Source organism: Pituophis catenifer, unplaced genomic scaffold (genome assembly GCF_029215685.1).
Source record: "Pituophis catenifer annectens isolate HBS135680 unplaced genomic scaffold, rPitCat1.0.hap2 SCAF_2, whole genome shotgun sequence".
In the NCBI taxonomy this organism is placed as follows: Eukaryota; Metazoa; Chordata; class Lepidosauria; order Squamata; family Colubridae; genus Pituophis; species Pituophis catenifer.
The window spans coordinates 5,153,660-5,173,675 of record NW_027256882.1 but is presented as its reverse complement, the minus strand read 5'-3'; the positions used below and the strand labels follow the sequence as shown (position 1 = coordinate 5,173,675).

At 45.9% G+C, this 20,016-nt stretch overlaps 2 protein-coding genes and 1 pseudogene across 2 annotated transcripts in view; all 3 read right to left on the bottom strand.

Moving 5' to 3' along the window:
* Positions 1–1,259: 1,259 nt before the first annotated feature.
* The window catches only part of LOC139311676 (uncharacterized), a 396,884-nt gene continuing 378,127 nt past the window's right edge, over positions 1,260–20,016 (bottom strand). Inside the window, 5 exon segments of the mRNA XM_070936149.1 lie at positions 1,260–1,732; positions 1,734–2,829; positions 17,388–17,738; positions 17,740–18,252; positions 18,421–18,618. Coding sequence (XP_070792250.1) covers positions 1,547–1,732; positions 1,734–2,829; positions 17,388–17,738; positions 17,740–18,252; positions 18,421–18,618 — 2,344 coding nt within the window. The 3' untranslated portion in view covers positions 1,260–1,546.
* Positions 4,133–15,797, bottom strand: LOC139313428 (uncharacterized; annotated as a pseudogene).
* Positions 16,986–17,474, bottom strand: LOC139311651 (gastrula zinc finger protein XlCGF8.2DB-like). Its single transcript, XM_070936138.1, has one exon. It carries the CDS (start codon positions 17,385–17,387, stop codon positions 17,112–17,114), a length of 276 nt encoding a protein of 91 aa, XP_070792239.1. The 5' UTR covers positions 17,388–17,474; the 3' UTR covers positions 16,986–17,111.

The window sequence follows — 20,016 nt, the reverse complement described above, 5'->3', positions numbered from 1 at the left end:
TAGAATACAAAGTTGGTTACTTCAGATGCCACATGGGACTGACTGACCATGCAGAGCCATGCCAAGATCCTTGCTGAGGGGGGGATTTGGGGGAATGCAAAGGGAGACCCCCCAGACCTGGCTCTGCCTGCAGCTGGCTGGCCTCCTTCCAGGTGGGGAGGGGTCCGACTCCCAGATGGCAGCTTGGCCGGGATCGGGTGGCAGGGGTGGGTTCTACTTACCTTTACTACCAGTTTGCAATGGGGCCGCACGCTCTCGCTTCGCTCCCACGCTCTTTTGCACAGGTGCAGAACCATTTTGGTGACGTCGGGGTCAGTGGGTGGAGCCTCCCGCCGGTTTTACTACTGGTTCTATAGAACTGGTGCAAATGGGGGGCAACCCACCACTGGCGGCAAGAAGTGTGGAAGGGAATGAGGGGGGATCTTGGGGAAAGGGAAGGTGGGGGCAGATTGAGGCTGAATCAGTAAGATCCAGGGATCGCCACACATCCTTCGACTGGATCCCTCTTGATCTCCTCCTTCACCAAATCCTCTAACTGGCACAATTCTTAGTTGGATTAATGGGAGGGTCTGGGTGAGCCCCAGTGGGGGGTTGCTCCTGGTTTGCACCGGTTCGCAAGAACCGGTAGTAAAAATTTGCAGTACTTCAGAGAACCCGTAATAACATTGGCTGGCCACGTCCCCGAACCGGTCCCCGGCCCGCTTACTGCTCGCTTACCCCAATCTCTTAAGGTTGTAGAAAAAATGCTTTTAAAAGTTAAAAAAAAATTGGCAACGCCTACCCAGTCACATTAATCCCCCCACCAAGCCACACCCACAAAAATAAGCCACACCCACAAAACCAGTAGTAAAAAAATTTAGTCCCCACCCCTGGTGAGCCCCCCAAGATGGTCCTTTAAAGGTTCACTCCAGCTCAGAGTACTTTGCTAAGTGTTTCTCACTGTTGAGGGATTGTTTTTAATAACTGTTAATTCTATAATGCTGAAGAACATTCAATTTGTTATTTCTAATTTGAAGCAGAGCTCTAATCTGGTTGCCACCCAGACAAAGAACAACATTTCAGGTGTGGGTTGTTCTTGTTTTTTTCATCATAATCCCATTTGCATCTGGGAACATTAAAGATCTTTGTGGAATAGCTAAAAAAAAGGCAGCGGCTTTGCAAAGTGAAAATCGTGAGTGAGCAAGAAATGCAAATTCTGGATGAGAAGAAATATTTCAGCAAGAAAACGGATGGAGCATTTTAAATAAGTGGAAATTGAACAGTTTCAAATTGGCATTTTATTGAAAACATTTTGAACTCGTATAGATTACTTTTAATAGTTGATTCAGCCTTTCATACTTCTAAGGTCGCTAAAATGAGGACCCAGATTGCTGGGGACAATACGCTGACTTTGTAAATTGCTCAGAGATAAAGTGGTAAAGCATTGTGGAGTAGCATATAAATCTAAGTGGAATTGCTATTGCTATATAGTTTCTCCCCAGCATGGATCCTTTTATGAGAAGTAAGATGACTATTGTGAGCAAAACTCTTTCCACACTCCGTGCATTTATACGGCTTCTCCGTATGTGTGGATCCTCTTATGGGAAATAAGACTACTTCTATGAGCAAAGGTCTTTCCATACTCCGTGCATTTATATGGTTTCTCCCCTGTGTGGATTCTTTTATGGGAAATAAGACTACTTCTATGAGCAAAGGTCTTTCCACATTCCATGCATTTAAATGGTTTCTCCATTTCCTGAATGGAGCTTTTTGTGGTTTCTAAGTCCATTTTTCCGAGCAAAACTCTTTCCACACTCCATGCATTTATACGGCTTCTCCCCTGTGTGGATCCTCTTATGGGAAATAAGATGACTTCTTTGAGCAAAGGTCTTTCCACATTCCATGCATGTATATGGCTTCTCCCCTGTGTGGAATCTTTTATGGGAAATAAGACTACTTTTATAAGCAAAGGTCTTTCTACATTCCGTGCATTTATACGGCTTCTCCCCTGAGTGGAGCATTTTGTGTCTTGTAAGTCCATGTCTCCGAGCAAAACTCTTTCCACAATCCATGCATTTATATGGCTTCTCCCCTGTGTGGATCATCTTATGGGAAATAAGATTATGTTTTTGAGCAAAGGTCTTTCCACATTCCATGCATTTAAATGGTTTCTCTCCTGTGTGTACCTTTTTGTGTCTTGTAAGTCCATTTCTCTGAGCAAAACTCTTTCCACACTCCTCGCATTTATACGGCTTCTCCCCTGTGTGGATCATCTTATGGGAAATAAAATGACTTCTTCGAGCAAAGGTTTTTCCACACTCCGTGTATTTATACGGCTTCTCCCCTGTGTGGATCATCTTATGGGAAATAAAATGACTTCTTCGAGCAAAGGTTTTTCCACACTCCGTGTATTTATACGGCTTCTCCCCTGTGTGGATCATCTTATGGGAAATAAGATTACCTTTTTGAGCAAAACTCTTTCCACAATCCATGCATTTATATGGCTTCTCCCCTGTGTGGATCATCTTATGGGAAATAAGATTATGTTTTTGAGCAAAGATCTTTCCACATTCCATGCATTTAAATGGTTTCTCTCCTGTGTGTACCTTTTTGTGTCTTGTAAGTCCATTTCTCTGAGCAAAACTCTTTCCACACTCCTCGCATTTATACGGCTTCTCCCCTGTGTGGATCATCTTATGGGAAATAAAATGACTTCTTCGAGCAAAGGTCTTTCCACACTCCGTGTATTTATACGGCTTCTCCCCTGTGTGGATCCTTTTATGGATAGTAAGTTGCCAGCTTGTCCTAAAACATTTTCCACATTCCAAACATTTATAAGGCTTCTCTTTTGTGTGAATTGCTTTTGGAGAAGTAAGGAAGTTATTTCCAAGAGAAAGAATGAATGTCCCATTGTAATTTTGTCCGTTGTGTCTTCTTATAGCATCTTCTCCTTTGTTTTGGGTTAAATCCTGTTCATTTACTAGTACTTTAGCTTTGATTAGCTTCACAATTTTCCCAACATATTTTTTCCTTATTCTCTCTTTTTGGGCAAGAAAGTCTTGCATCGGAGCATCAGTGGAAGATGAGTTTTCCTGATTCCAATTCTTTGACTGATTTCTCTCATGGCTTCCTAATTCCATTTGAATTCCAAACTTCTCCATTCTATCTTTAGCATTGATCATTTGGAACAGTTCAGAGGAATCTTGATTCTCCTGCAAATTATTACCTTCGAAGCAAAAGGGAAATGAAAATGATAACAAGGTTAGAGAAAAAGATCAAAGCGTAGAAAGTCAAGTGAATTTCCTTCTGAATTTCTCCAAAATTCCATTAGGTTGTATGTTTGCATGCTTCCAGGGGTGTGATATAGACATGATGATTTCTATATTCATAAGTCATGAAAGCTTTGAAGATGTCTAGAAAACATCTCTTTCTTTACAATGATCTATGGTACTGTATATATATGCAAACCTCACTCAGTTTAGAGTTAAGGAATAGAATGGAATAACAGAGTTGGAAGGGACCTTGGAGGTCTTCCAGTGCAACCCCCTGCTTAGGCAGGAAACCCTACACCACTTCAGACAAATGGTTATCCAACATCTTCTTAAAAACTTCCAGTGTTGGAGCATTCACAACTTCTGGAGGCAGGTTGTTCCACTGATGAATTGTTCTAACTGTCAGGAAATTTCTCCTTAGTTCTAAATTGCTTCTCTCCTTGATTATTTATTTAAATATTTATTTATTGGTTTGATTTATATGCCGCCCTTCTCCAGAGACTCAGGGCGGCTTACAATGCTTTTTAAGCAATAGCCTTCATACTTTTGTATATACCTGCTTAGTAGGGCTTTCGCCCCCCCCCCCTCCAAGTGGTGTTCTCGTTTATACAAAGTCAGCTTATCGCCCCCACAATCCGGGTCCTCGTTTTACCTACCTCGGAAGGATGGAGGATGAGTCAACCTTGAGCCTGGTGAGAATTGAACTCGCAGTAATTGCAGGCAGCTGGCAGCTAAGTGCTACTTTAACAGCACTTTAGTCTGCTGCACCACCAAGGCTCCTTAGCTTCCACCCATTGCTTCTGGTCCAACCCTCAGGTGCTTTGGAGAATAGCTTGACTCCCTCTTCTTTGGGGCAGCCCCTGAGATATTGGGACACTGCTATCATGTCACCCCCTACTCCTTCTTTCCATTAAACTAGACATACCCAGTTCCTGCAACTGTTCTTTGTTTTAGCCTCCAGTCCCCTAATCCTCTTCATTGCTCTTCTCTGCACTTTTTCTAAAGTCTCGACATCTTTTTTACATCGTGGCGACCAAAACTGAATGCAATATTTGGCCAAATAAAGCTTCTCTTGATCTCGAAGTCTGAGTCCTTTGATTTTCTGCAATACCCCCACAGATAAGTTCAAATATTTGATATTTGATAAATAAATAAATAGAAAAATAAAATAAATGGAAAAATAGAGATAAGAAATGGCACAGAAAGCATCTAAGCAAAGAGACATTGACTCTTTCCTTCCTTGGAGTACGAGAAGATCCTTTCCTTCTTCCTCCCAGGAGATGATATCTGATTAGTGGTTTTTAAATAAAAAAACTAACTATAATCTGTCTTCTTGAACTCTCTGATTGGGGACTAGAGAACTCTTACCCAGAGAGGCCACGTTCCTATGGTTTTCAAGCATGACTTCCGAATAAAGCGCTTTCTGGTCAGGATCCATCTGAGACCATTCCTCCTCAGAGAACGACACAGCCACCTCCTCAAAGGACACAAGACTCTCCTGAACACAGAAAAAAAAAAAAGACCAGGAGGATTCACAAGATCTGTTCATCTTCATCAATGATTTAGACAAGGGGATAGAATAAGGGGAACTCATCAAATTGGCAGACAAGACCAAATTTACAGGAATAGCAACACTCAAGATGCAGAAGGATCAACAGATTAGGCCCCATTAAATGAAATCAACAGTGAGAAATGTAAGGTTCCACATTTAGGAAAGAGAAACCAAATGCACTGGCACAGAAGAGGTGATACCTGGCTGAAGAGTAGTAAGGGCAACAGGGGTCTTGGAGTCCTAGTGGACAATCACTTAAACAGGAGTCAGCAGTAGGCTACAGTTGCCAAAAAGAAAGAAAAAAAACCAACAGAATCATAGGCTGCATTAAGAGGGACAGAATCAAGATGACATGAAGTGTTAGTACCACTTTAAAAGGCCTTGGGAAGACCCCACTTGGAATATTGCATCCAGGTTTGGTTGCCAGATGTAAAAAAGGATCTTGAGACTCTAGAAAGAGTGCAGAGAAGAGCAACAAAAATTATTAGTGGACTGGAGGCTAAAACATATAAAGAACGGTTGCTGGAATTGGGTAAGTCTGGTTTGATGAAAAGAAGGACTAGATGGGGTGACATGATAGAAGTGTTCCAAGAAGCAGTGGATGGAAACGATTCAAGGAGAGAACCAACCTACAAGTAAAGAGAAATTTCCTGACATTGAGAACAATTAATCAGTGGAATGACTTTGCCTCCAGAAATTGTGGGTGCTCCAACACTGGAGGTGTTTATGAAGAAATTGGACAGCCATTTATCTGAAATGTTATAGGGCTTTCTGTCTGAGCAGGGGGTTGGACTAGAAGACCTCCAAGTTCCCTATAAACTCTGTTATTCTGTTCCATTGTTCCCAAAATCCCAAAGTAAAGATGTGCACCAAGTTAAATGGCTGTGCATCACACAAGTCCAGTGGTGGGATTCTGCCGGTTCTAGGCGGTTCGGTTGAACCGTTTGTTAAATTACTGGCTCGCCCCGACCCTTGCCAATAAATAGTGGGGGCGGGGCGGGGTGAGGGGCAGGCGAGCCAGTAATTTAACAAACGTTTCGGTGTTTTTTTGCAATTTATTGGCCTCGCAGCACACCGAACCTTTTGTTAAATTGCTAGCTCGCCCGCCCCTCCTCCCACCCGCGTCGCGTCAGCCTACCCTAGCCCAGGGCTGGGCAATTGTGGCTCTTTTACAACCTGTGGACTTCAACTCCCGCCTAGCCCATTCTGGGGAATTGTGGAGAATTCTGGGAGTTGAAGTCCACAAGTCTTAAAGCTGCCAAGGTGGGAGACATCTGCTGTTACACTGTAGAATCCTTTCAAGCATGAAGATGGCCAAGTATCCTCCTTGAGAGACAACAGTTGAACATCAGGAGGGCTGTTAGAGGGCAGGGCTACATTTGGAAATTTTTACATTTTTGCAGGTGGTGCAATACGATCTGGTGTCTGCAATGGAGAGCAAAATCCGGCTTCTTCTCTCCGCTCTAAGTGCGGCATCAGGATTCCACCTTGGTATATTTACGGCACAAGGCAGCCCTCATCTCTTGCCGCTTGGGACTCGGAGCGGTAAACAGCGTCTGGTTCGGGGAGCATCCGGATTTTGCTCTCCATTGCTCTCTAGGCCCCATGCAAGCTCTCGTCTCTCGAGGAGCGCTCCCTGAAGTGGTGCGGGAAACTTTGGTTGGGCTTCTCGAGAGATGAGAACTTACAGGGGGCCGAGAGAGCAATGGAGAGCAAAATCCGGCTGCTCCCCGAACCAGACGCTGTTTACCACTCTGAGTCGGCAGGAAACGAGGGCTGCCTTGCACCGCAAATATACCAAGGCGGAATTCTGATGCTGCACTTACAGCAGAGAGAAGAAGCTGGATTTTGCTCTCCATTGCAGACACTAGATCGGCCCCCTGCAAGTGAATGAGAGAGAGAGAGTGGGGGAGAGTGGAGGAGAGAGAGAGAGAGAGAAAGAGGGGGGAGAGAGAAAGAGTGGGAGAGAGAGAAGGGGGAGAAAGAGAATGGGAGAAAGGGGGAGGGAAAGAGAAAGAGGGGGAGAGAGAAAGAGAGAGAAAGAGTGGGGGAGAGAGAGAAGGGGGAGAGAAAGAGAATGAGAGTGGGGGAGAGAGGGAGAAAAAAAGAGGGGGGAGAGAATGAGAGAGGGGGAGAGGGAGAGAGAAAGAGGGGGAGAGAGAAAGGGGGGGAGAGAGAGAGAAAGAAGGGGGAGAGAAAGAGAATGAGAGGGGGGAGAGAAAGAGAGAATGAGAGGGAAAGATTGGGAGAGGGGGGAGAAAGAGAGAAAGAGGGGGAGAGAGAATGAATGAGAGGGGGAGAGAGAAAGAGAATGAGAGAAAGAGTGGGAGAGAGAAAGAGGGGGAGAGAGAGAGAGAAAGAGGGGGAGATAGAAAGAGCGGAGGGAAAGAGAATGAGAGGTGGAGAGAGAGAGAGAGGGGAGAGAGAGAGAGAAAGAGGGGGGAGAGAAAGAGAATGAGAGAGAGGGGGGAGAGAAAGAGAATGAGAGAAAGAGTGGGAGAGAGAGAGAAAGAGGGGGGAGAAAGAAAGAGAGAGAAAGAGAGGGGGAGAGAGAGAAAGGGGGGGGGAGAGTGCCTGAAGGACCTATCCCGTCACTGGGAGTCCAGGTGCTTCAGCAAGCGGCGCGCTGGATTCGTATTAGTGGTCCACGAAATTTAAAATTATGAACTTGGTGGTCCCTGAGGTCCAAAAGATTGGGGACCTCTGCTCTTGAGGATTTAAGTAGCTTAACTGTGCTTGCTTGCCAATACCAGAATTACAGAGTTGGAAGGGATCTTTGGAGATCTTCTAGTCCAGGGATCTCCAACCTTGGCAACTTTCTCTGCCTGGGCCTGATGCTTCCTGAGAGGCAGGGGGTCTCTCTGAATGGGACCCCCTCCCCAAAAGGCTGGCCCCACAGTCCTAGCTCAGAGGTCTTCAAACTTGGCAGCTTTAAGACTTGTGGACATCAACTCCCAGAATTCTCTAGCCAGCTTTCTGGGAGTTGAAGTCTGCCAGGCTTAAACTTGCCAAGGTTGGAGATCTCTGGACTAGAAGATAAATGATGGCATAAATGATGACCGGTCAAAAGTGCGAGGACCTGTCAGAAATCACTTTTTTCAGCCCTCTGGGTAGTCCCTATGTGCATATGGACTACTCAGAGGGCTGAAAGTTATTTTTGACCGGTCCTCGCACTTTTGACCAGTCCTTGAATTTAGGACTGTCCTCACATTTTATGATTTGCACCCTATCTTCTCACCGTGGTGAAGAGAAGTAGTGGTGAAATGACTGACACGGTTGTTAAGAATGCCGCAACGGGCATAAATGTGAGGATGGTCCTAAGTGCGAGGACCGGCCAAAATTGCGAGGACCAGTCAGAAATTACTTTTTTTCAGCCCTCTGAGTAGTCCCTATATGCATAAGGACTACTCAGAGGGCTGAAAAAGTTATTTTTGACTGGTCCTCGCACTTTTGACCAGTCCTTGAACTTACGACTGTCCTCACATTTTACGATTTGCGCCCTATCTTGTCACTGTGGTGAAGAGAAGTAGTGGTGAAATGACTGACACGGTTGTTAAGAATGCCGCAACGGGCATAAATGTGAGGATGGTCATAAGTGCGAGGACCGGTCAAAAGTGCGAGGATCAGTCAGAAATGACTTTTTTCAGCCATCTGAGTAGTCCCTATGCACATAGCCACGCCCACCCGGTCACATGACCAGATAGCCGCGTCTACCCAGTCACATGAGCAGATAGCCACACCACCCAGTCACATGACCACCAAGCCACACCCCCAACTAAGCCACACCCATAGAACCGGTTGTTAAAAAAATTGAATCCCACCACTGCACAAGTCCTAATATTAGGTGAGAAAGTGAGCAAATCTGAAAACTACTTCCACTGAAGAAATATTTGGGGAAGTTTTATCAAGTTCATTGATTCTGCAAAACCTTCAGTGTCTTTCAGTAAAGTGATCTGAACTGTGAGGCCACTGTTCCTCAGATAGCTGGCTGTGAGTCCCTCTTTGTGAAGTGGGGTCAGGGGGTGCAGATGGGTTTGCTGACTACGTACCTGGCTCCCTGCCACGTAGCAGCTGCCCTGCCTGAGCTGCTCGACGTAATAGCCGAGGTGGCGGTGGATACCCCCAGGCTTATGGTCATGGGGGATTTCAACCTGCCATCCGTCGGTGAAACATCGGAAGCGGCTCGGGAGTTCATGGCTTCCATGACGGCCATGGACCTGACCCAGTTAGTTCATGACCCCACCCACACTGGGGGACACACGCTGGACTTGATTTTTGTCTCTGGTCAGTGGTTGAATGATCTTACAATAGGGGACCTAGTCATTAAGTCCTTGTCATGGACAGATCATTCGCTCCTTCAGCTGGACTTTCGGACTGCTGCCCCTCGCCGTAGGGAGACGGAACCGACCAGGTGGTCCCGTCCCAGGCGCCTGATGGACCCCGAGAGGTTCCTGACGGAGCTTGGGCCATTCCCAGAGGCTCTGACTCACGGCTCGGCTGAGGAACTGTCGGCCACCTGGGACAGGGCAGCCGCCGGAGACTTGGACCGCATCGCGCCTTTGCGGCCTCTGACTCGGTGCCGTTCTCAATTGGCTCCTTGGTTCTCTGAGGAGCTGAGAGAGATGAAGCGCCGGAAAAGACGCCTAGAGAGCGATTGGAGATCTAGCCGCACCGAATCTGAGCGAACATTGGTGTGGTCTTATATCAAGACCTAACTAGTGGCAATAAGAATGGCGAAATCTAACTATTTTTCCACTCTTATTGCATCTGCAGAGAACCACCCAACCGCCCTGTTTAGGGTGACCCGCTCTCTACTACAGGTGGGAGTGAGGGAGGATCCCTTGCAGGGTAGAGCTGAGGATTTTGGACAATACCTGCATGACAAAATTGCTCAGATTCGGGGCGGCCTGGACTCTGATTGGATAGCCTTGGACCGGATGACGGAGGTGAGTCTTGAGAGTGTTATCTGGGAGGCGTTTGACCATGTGACTCCTGAGGACGTGGACAGGATTTTGGGGAGACCTAACGCTACCACATGTTTACTGGACCCGTGTCCCTCCTGGTTGATGCTGGCCTCCCGGGCGGTTACCCGAGGCTGGTTTCAGGAGATTACCAATCCTTCGTTGAGTGAGGGTGTCTTCCCATCCGCCCTGAAAGAGGCGGTGGTGAGGCCCCTCCTCAAGAAGCCTTCCCTGGACCCGGCTGTATTAGCTAATTATCATCCTGTCTCCAACCTCCGCTTCGCGACGAAGGTTGTTGAGAGTGCGGTGGCGAGACAACTTCCTCGATTCCTGGATGAAGCTGTCTATCTAGATCCATGCCAGTTGGGCTTCAGGACGGGTTACAGCACGGAAACGGCATTGATCGCATTGGTTGATGATCTATGGAGGGCTCGGGACAGGGGTTGCTCCTCTGTCCTGGTCCTCCTAGATCTCTCAGCGGCTTTTGATACCATCGATCATGGTATCATGCTGTGTCGGCTAGAGGGGGTCGGAGTGGGGGGCACCATGCTACGGTGGTTCTCCTCCTTCCTCTCTGACCGCACGCAGTCTGTGTTGACGGGGGGGGCAGAGATCGACCTCGAAGTTCCTCACTTGTGGGGTGCCACAAGGGTCAGTCCTCTCGCCCCTCCTGTTTAACATTATGCTGATGACACGCAGTTGTACATTTCAACCTCAGGCCACCCCAATGATGCCCTTGACGTGATGTCCTGTTGCCTGGAGGCCGTGCGGATCTGGATGGGGAGGAACAGACTCAGACTCAACCCCTCCAAGACTGAGTGGCTGTGGCTTCCAACAGCCCGATATAGTCAGCTAACACCATCGCTGGCTATTGGGGATGAGATCTTACCCCCCTCAGAGAGGGCTCGCAACTTGGGCATCCTCCTGGATTCACAGCTGTCTTTGGATGATCATAAGACGGCCGTGGCCAGGGGGGCTTTTTATCAGATTCGCCTGATCTCCCAGTTGCGTCCATTTCTGGATCGGGACGCCGTGCGCACAGTCACTCACGCCCTCATCACTTCCCATCTGGACTATTGTAATGCTCTCTACATGGGGCTCCCCTTGAGGAGCACCCGGAGGTTCCAACTGATCCAGAATGCAGCTGCGCGAGTAATAATGGGGGCGACTCGTCGTTCCCATGTAACACCCCTCTTGCGCGAGCTGCAATGGCTCCCGGTGGTCTTCCGGGTGCATTTCAAGGTGTTGGTTACCACCTTTAAAGCGCCCCATGGCTTAGGACCTGGTTATCTATAGGACCTCATTCTGCCACCGATTGCCTCCCACCGACCATTACGCTCCCACAGAGAGGGCCGTCCTGAGTCCTTCAGGAGAAGGGCGGTATATAAATATAATAAAAGTAAAAGTAAAAGTAAAAGTAATCCCACTTCTGGATTAACTGATCTATCGCTCTGTCTATCATTGATTGATCTAGTAGTCTGAGCCATTGGCTGAAAGGAAGAAAACAAAGAAGAGAAAATTCCCTGGGAAATTCATTTCTCAGCCTTTGCAAAGCGGGAATGTTTGATCTCCTAATTGAGGCTCAAATAAAAGGATTGGAAATTATTTTGTAGCCCAGAGTACCTGGATTACATGCTCAACAGGGCCACTCCCTTTGGATTTCAATAGTCGGCTTTATTTTTTAATACAATTTGCTTATTTTTGAACTACTGGTTATAAAGGCTTTTTAAAAATGGTAATGAGGTAATTTGAGTATTTAGTTATTTTTCATTAGCCTTGCACAATTCCGAGTCAAAGAATTCTCCCCCAAAAAGGGTCTCTAGCAGTTCCTGCCACTGTGATACGTTTATTCCTATTTCTTGAAGGACTTTTTAAAAATTGCTTCTTATAAACTCAAAGTTGGAGGAGTACCTAGCAGAGCAAGATAACCAGAGGAAGCTATGCTCGCTGACAGGAACTTGAAAATGCTATTCTGCTCTCCATGTGGAAGAACACAAAAATAATCTAGGCCAAACAAGGGGGGGGGAAATAGAAGGAGGGAGCTCTCTGCACACCCACTTCACTTCCTGAAGGAAAAATAGAAATCTAATCACTTTTCCCTTTCTTACCTGATTTGGAGGGTCAACCACTGTTTGATTTCCATCATAAAAACCAGAAAGCTTCATTCTTTGTTTCTCTGTAAGGAATAAATAATTTCAAAATGCATCATTAACAAAATAGGAGATATTCTATAGAAGAGAAGTTAAGACTGATGGGAAATTGGAGGATCTTCCATTACCTCCTGAGATGTCCTGACTTGGATCTTCCCAAGGGATCCTCCTGAAAAATAGCTCCTGAGGGGGATTTGATGGGTTCTTCTTTCCCTCAGGATCTCTGATCTCCACAGTGCAGCACTTCCAGTAGGAGGAAGGAAAAAAGAAGCAGAATTAATGTACATTACACGACGTAAAGTGGATTCTTATATTCAGAACACAACCTCAAAGCCCCCAATATCCATCCGTGAGGTTGAGTGAGAAAACAATGGAACAATGTCCTACAAGAATTGGTGAATTGCCACATATGATGAATGCCAGAGAAGTTTGGGAAGGAGGGGTGAAGTATTCAAGCACTTTCTCTATTCCCTTCTGAGCTCCCTAAAGTCTCTCACCTGCAACTGGATCTGCTCCTTCTGCTCCTCCGCCTGGCTCAGGAGGAGGCCTTCCACCAGGGCCACCGCCTGGGAGCTGGTCTCTGCTCCACACTCCCGCACCCAGCCCTCCATCTCTGGGGGCAGAAGGAACAGGAGCTGCTCCAGAACCACCAGGTCCAGCATCTGGGCTTTGGTGTGCTTTTCTGGTCTCAGCCATCGCCTGGAAAAGCCATGGAGTCGGCTGCAAAGTCCTCGTGGACCCTCAGCCTCCAGGTATTGGATGAAATTCCAGGGATGAACTTGTGAAGGGAGGATGGTTTCCTCCTTCAGGATCTCCTGCCCAGTCCTTGTCCAGAGCTTCCCCCCCTTCCCAGGCTGAGCAGCTGAAGGGCCTTTTCCGCTTCCCTCCTTTCCAAAAGGTTGTGTCTCCATCCTTTCTCTGTCCTGCAGAGCAACTGCAAATGGCTCCAAGGACTCTGGTGGGTCTCCAGATGCCTTTTCCTTCACGGGACCATTTCTGGGGCTGCAGGACTGATCCCTGCAAGGGATTCCGCTCTTTTATTCCTTCTTCCCCCAAGAGGAAAGTTTGCCTTGCAAAGACCACAAATGGCTTCCAGTTTCGGTATCTGAGATGGGAAGAAAAAGAAACGCCAAGAATTAGACTCTCCTAAAGCCTCTCCACCTTCTCCGGGGCTCCAGGGCTTAAGGAGAGCGAGTGCAAACTCCCAGAGAGGCAAGGCTCCAGTGGACCAATGGGGAAGTGCCTGGAGTCACCTTCTCTTGGCAGAGGGCGCCCCCTGGTGGATTTGGTGCAAAGTGCCAGGATCGTAGAAAGGGCAGGAAAGAGGAGTGAATGGGAGGGGGGAGGGAGAGGGCGGGGAGGATGGGCTTGGGAGTAGGAGGAAAGGCCCCTCCCAACGGCTCCCTGCCAGACAAAGGCTTTGACCTCTGTGCTTCTTTTCCCCCTTTTATATGAACCCAAATGCATGGAAGGAAGTTTTCGCCTTTATTCTGTTGCGTTTCTAGAGCTGTTGATTATTTCTTATATACATATAATGGAACTCCACCTCTACCTCTTTCATTCGGCCTGCTTCTTATTTATGGAATAGAATGGAAGGGAAGGGAAGGGAAGAGAAAAAATAAATATTCTTTCTGGCAGCCGCTGAGATATCAGAAGGTGCCATCATGTCTGCCCTCCTCCTTCTTTTCATCAGACTAGAAAATACCCAGTTCCAGGAACCAAATTTTTTAAATATGTTTTTGCCTCCATCTTTGTTGCTTTTCTCTGCACTCTTTCTAGAGTCTCCAGATCTTATTTATTATACAAAACACAAAGAAAAATAGAAATAGGAAATTAAGGAAAGGAGAAAAAGAGGGGAAAAGAAAGTTTGAGGTACAAGAAAAAAGGGGGGGGAAAGTTGACTTCTTTTTAGCACAGTGCAAGGAAAAAAAACAATTATTCCAACCTGACGATTCCATCTAATGGACAAAAGCAAAGTCGTTTGTTTCCTTTGAACACTTTAAATGTGAAGATATTCAATTTAATGGCTGAAGAAGGTTAAGTGCACAATGGTCTCGAAGACCACGTTGTGGCTGAGGGGATCTGCGCTCTGATTGGTTGCTGTGGGTGGAAAGGGGGCGTTTCCCTTTTTCCCGCCTTTTCCTTCTGGGTGCCATTTGAGATTTACCTCAGGATGTTCCTGACTGTCTTTTCTGCTGCGAATCTTAAATTCATTTATATAATAATAATAATAATAATAATAATAATAATAATAATAATAATAATAATAATAATAATAATAATTTTATTTCTATACCGCCCTTTTCCCGAAGGACTCAGGGCGGTGTACAGCCTATTTAAAAACACAGAACAAAACAACAATTAAAATTTAAAATCATTAAATAATTAGGCTCCAATTAAAATCCCAGAAATTTAAAATACCCCAGTTTAAAATCGTTATGTTAATAGCCCGGCCTGGCGGAACAACAGGGTCTTCAGAGCGCAGCGAAACACCCGGAGGTCGGAGATCTTACGTATTTCCGGGGGCAGTTCATTCCACAGGGCTGGGGCTCCCACAGAGAAGGCCCTCCCCCTGGGTGTCGCCAGCCGACATAACTTGGCCGATGGCACCCTGAGGAGACCCTCTCTGTGGGAGCGGACTGGTCGGTGGGAGGCTATATGGATATAAAAGTAACCGTTTGTGTCCGTATCTCCCTCTTCCATTGGACAGCAGCTGCGTATTTCCTCCACATTAAACCTCTTCAGTTGCACCTTCCAGTCGAGGGTTTTGATTTTATCTCCTGATTCTGACAACGAGGAGGCTGGTGTGGTGCAGTTCACCCTGTGCAGCTGGCACTCGAGTCAAACAATGAGGAGGCTGGAGGAGATGTGATGCCAGAGGCAGGGATTCAGCCAGGGCCTTCAGAACCTGGTGGGGATCTCGGCTGTAGAAAAGCCGGCACAAAGCCGCTAGCCAGCGGACCAGCTAGCAGCCTGATCGCAAAAGCGATCCTCACAATTACAATAATAAATCCCTTCGAAAGCTCACGCTTAGATGATCACAGAATGAAAGGTGAAGCCGCTCATTCAAACACGTCTCTCTGCGCTGAAGACTGAGCCGAACTGGGGAAGCACCAGGCGAGGAAGGAGGGACTACATGTGCAAATTATGATCACGTGCTCCGTCTCCAGGCAGAACAGACCAACACCCATCCTATCCTGGATTCTCTCGATGCAGCTCCAGGGAGAATAACATATGTTTATTCCCTTTCAACCCCCTCCCCCAAGGCAGGCCCACACTGCAGGGGGTGGTTGATAGGCAGAGACAGATAGAGGGAGAATAGGCTCATTTCATGGAGGAAAAGGCTGGGAAGGACCAGGAATTCCTCCCCATTTCATCTGCAGGGGATTCTGGAATTCTCCCTAAATGACTTAATTAGAAGATTAATCAAGAAGGGAGGGCCCACTTCCCCTGCTCCCACTCTGCAGAAGTTTCATACGAACAGAGAAGATGGGGCTAGGATGGGGGTGGCAGCAAAGGAGGGAGCCTGGGGGTCGCTGGCCTGGAAATTGAGTCAAATGTCACAAGGAAAAGGGGTGTCAAGAAGAACTGGCCACAAAGTTGGGGTGCTCCCTTCCCGAGGGAGGAATGGGAAGGAATGTCCCCCTCCTTCCCTTCCCATTTGCAATTTCCCAAAACGTGGAAAAATTCTGGGCAAGATTTTAGTGTTTGTGTATGCTTTTCTTTTTCATTGCAATACTTTTTCAGGTCTCTGTAAGGAAAAGCTGCCCCAAATCTCCAAAATTTCCTTGTCCGGCCACCTGTTCTTCAGCCACTGGACCTCAACGGGTAAAAGCCCATCGTGGTGCACAAGGAGGATGGTCTTGGGGGAAGCGGGTTCCATTGTGGTGGAGGAGATGGTGATGGTGGGCTTGGCTGGAGGGAAGGAAGAGAAGGAGGCACAGGAGAGGCACAGGAGGCCCCAGAATAGAAGACCAAGTTGGTTATTTCAGATGCCACATGGGACTGACTGACCATGTCCAGAGCCCTGGCAACCCTGATTCCAGGATGCACCAAGGCTTTGGCAGAGCCATGCCAAGATCCTTGCTGAGGGGGGGATTTGGGGGAATGCAGCTGGCCAGCCTCCTTCCAGGTGAGGAGGGGTCCGAGTCCCAGATGGCAGCTTGGCCGGGAGGGGGTGGCAGGCAGGAGTGGATTCTATTTACCTTTACTACCGGTTTGCAATGGGGCTGCGTGCACTCGCTTCACTCACGCACTCTTTTGCGCATGCGCAGAAGCATTTTGGTGACATCAGAGTTGGTGGGTGGAGCCTCCCGCCGGTTTTACTACTGGTTCTATAGAACCGGTACAAACTGGGGGCAACCCACCACTGGTGGCAAGGAGTGTGGAAGGGATTGGGGGGATGGATCTTGGGGAAAGGGAAGGTGGGGGCAGATGGACCTGAGATCAGGCAGATCCCAGGATCACCGCAGAGCCTTGGACTGGATCCCTCTTGATCTCCTCCTTCACCAAATCCTCTAAGTGGCACAATTCTTAATGGGGGGGCCTGGGTCAGCCCCCCAAGAGGGTCCTTTAAAGGTTCACTCCAGCTCAGAGTACTTTGCTAACAGTGTTTCTAAAAGTTGAGGGATTGTTTTTAATAACTGTTAATTCTATAATGCTGAAGAACGTTCAATTTGTTATTTGTAATTTGAAGCAGAGCTCTAATCTGGTTGCCACCGAAAGAACAACTTTTCAGGTGTGGGTTGTTGTTGTTTTTTTCATAATAAGCCCATTTGCGTCTGGGAGCCTTAAAAATCTTTGTGGAATACAGTAGCTTAAAAAAAGGCAGTGGCTTTACAAAGTGGAAATCGTGAATGAGCAAGAAATTCAAATTCTGGATGAGAAAAAATATTTCAGCAAGAAAATGGATGGAGCCTTTTAAATAAGTGGAAATTGAAAAGTTGCAAATTTGACATTTTATTGAAAACATCTTTAACTCGTATAGATTACTTTTAGTAGCTGATTCAGCCTTTCATCTTTCTGAGGTCGCTAAAATGAGGACCCAGATTGCTGAGGACAATATGCTGACTTTGTAAACTGCTCAGAGATAAAGTGGTAAAGCATTGTGTAGTAGAATATCAATCTAAGTGGAATCACTATTGCTATATAATTTCTCCCGAGCGTGGATCCTTTTATGAGAAATAAGATGACTATTCTAAGCAAAACTCTTTCCACACTCCGTGCATTTATACGGCTTCTCCCCTGTGTGGATTCTTTTATGGGAAATAAGATTACATCTATGAGCAAAGGTCTTTCTACATTCCGTGCATTTATACGGCTTCTCTTGTGTGTGGAGCTTTTTATGTCTTCTAAGTCTACTGCCATGAGCAAAACTCTTTCCACACTCCATGCATGTATACGGTTTCTCCCCTGTATGGATCATCTTATGGAAAATAAAATTACTTCTTTGAGCAAAGGCCTTTCCATGCATTTATACGGATTTTCTCCTGTGTGGAGCTTTTCGTGTCTTGTAAGTCCATTGCTCTGAGCAAAACTCTTCCCACACTCCATGCATTCATACGGCTTCTCTCCTGTGTGGATCATCTTATGGGAATTAAGATTACTTCTTTCAGCAAAGGTCTTTCCACATTCCGTGCATTTATACGGATTTTCTCCTGTGTGGAGCTTTTCGTGTCTTTTAAGTCCATTGCTCTGAGCAAAACTCTTCCCACACTCCATGCATTCATACGGCTTCTCTCCTGTGTGAGTCATCTTACGGGAATTAAGACTACTTCTTTCAGCAAAGGTCTTTCCACATTCCGTGCATTTATATGGCTTCTCCCGTGTGGAGCTTTTTGTGTTTTGTAAGTCCATAACGCTGAGCAAAACTCTTTCCACACTCCATGCATTCATACGGCTTCTCTCCTGTGTGAGTCATCTTATGGGAATTAAGACTACTTCTTCGAGCAAAGGTCTTTCCACACTCCGTGCATTTATACGGCTTCTCCCCTGTGTGGATCATGTTATGGGAAATAAGATTACCTCTTTGAGCAAAAGTCTTTCCACATTCCGTGCATTCAAATGGTTTCCCTCCCGAGTGGAGCTTTTTGTGTTTTGTAAGTCCATAACGCTGAGCAAAACTCTTTCCACACTCCATGCATTCATACGGCTTCTCTCCTGTGTGAGTCATCTTATGGGAATTAAGATTACTTCTTTCAGCAAAGGTCTTTCCACATTCTGTGCATTTATATGGCTTCTCCCCTGTGTGGATTCTTTTATGGGAAATAAGATTATCTCTTTTAGCAAAGCTCTTTCCACATTCCATGCATTTAAACGGCTTGTTCCCTGTGTGGATTCTTTTATGGGAAATAAGACTACTTCTATAAGCAAAGGTCTTTCCACACTCCATGCATTTATACGGCTTCTCCCCTGTGTGGATCATGTTATGGGAAATAAGATTACCTCTTTGAGCAAAAGTCTTTCCACATTCCGTGCATTCAAATGGTTTCCCTCCCGAGTGGAGCTTTTTGTGTTTTGTAAGTCGTTTGCTATGAGCAAAACTCTTTCCACACTCTGTGCATTTGTAGGGCTTCTCCCCTATGTGGATTCTTTTATGGATAGTAAGTGTATTGCTATGAGCAAAGGCCTTTCCACATTCCATGCATTTGTAGGGCTTCTCCCCAGTGTGAACCCTTTCATGGGAAGTAAATTCCCAGCTTGTTCTAAAATATTTTCCACATTCCAAACATTTATAAGGCTTCTCTTCTGTGTGAATTGCTTTTGGAGAAGTAAGGAAGTTATTTCCAAGAGAAAGAATGTCCCATTGTAATTTTGTCTGTTGTGTCTTCTTATAGCATCTTCTCCTTTGTTTTGGGTTAAATCGTGTTCATTTACTTGTACTTTAGCTTTTATTACTGTCACACTTTTTGCAGTATATGTTTTCCTTATTTTCTCTTCTTGGGCAAGAGAGTCTTGCATCGGAGCATCAGTGGAAGATGAGCTTTCCCGTTTCCCATTCTTTGACTGGTTTCTCTCATGGCTTCCTAATTCCATTCGAATTCCAAACTTCTCCCTTCCATCTTTAGCATTGATCACTTGGAACAGTTCACAGGAATCTTGATTCTCCTGCCCATTATTACCTTCAAAGCAAAAGGGAAATGAAAATGATAACAAGGTTAGATCAAAGATTAGAAAGTCAAGTGAATTTCCTTCTGAATTTCTCAGAAATTCCATTTGGTTGTATGTATGCATGCCTACAAGGGTGTGATATAGGCATGATTTCTATATTCATAAGTCATGAAAGCTCTGGAAATATCTAGAAAACATGTCTTTCTTTACAATTATATATATATACAAATCTCACCCAGAGTCAGTTTTGAGTTAAGGAATAGCATAGAATAACAGAGTTGGAAGGGACCTTGGAGGTCTTCCAGTCCATCCCCCTGCTTAGGCAGGAAACTCTACACCACTTCAGACAAATGGTTATCCAACCTCTTCTTAAGAACTTCCAATGTTGGAGCATTCACAATTTCTAGAGGTAAGTTGTTCCACTGATTAATTGTTCCAGTTCCTGCAACCATTCTTCATATGTTTTAGCTTCCAGTCCCTTAATCATCTTCATTGCTCTTCTCTACACTTTTTCTAGAGTCTCCACATCTTTTTTAGTTTTGGCGATCAAAACTGAATGCAAGATTCCAAGTGTGGCTTTACCAAGGCATTATAAAGTGGTATTAACACTTCACATGATTTTGATTCTATCCCTCTGTTTATGCAGCCCAGAACTGTGTTGGCTTTTTTGGCAGCTGCTGTACACTGCTGGCTCATATCTAAATGGTTGTCCATTAGGACACCAAGATCCCTCTCACAGTTGATTGATTGATTGATTGATTGATTGATTGATTGATTACATTTCTATACCGCCCTTCTCCTGAAGGACTCAGGGCGGTTTACAGCCATATTAAAACAACCCAACACAAAAATTAAAACAATTAAAATAATTTAAAACAGTTTGGCCGTTACTTAAAACCCCTTGTTAAAACCCTTTTAAAACCAATTAAAACCCATTTAAAATTTATCTATACGGTCAGGCCGGCTTGATGGAACAAGAGAGTCTTCAGAGC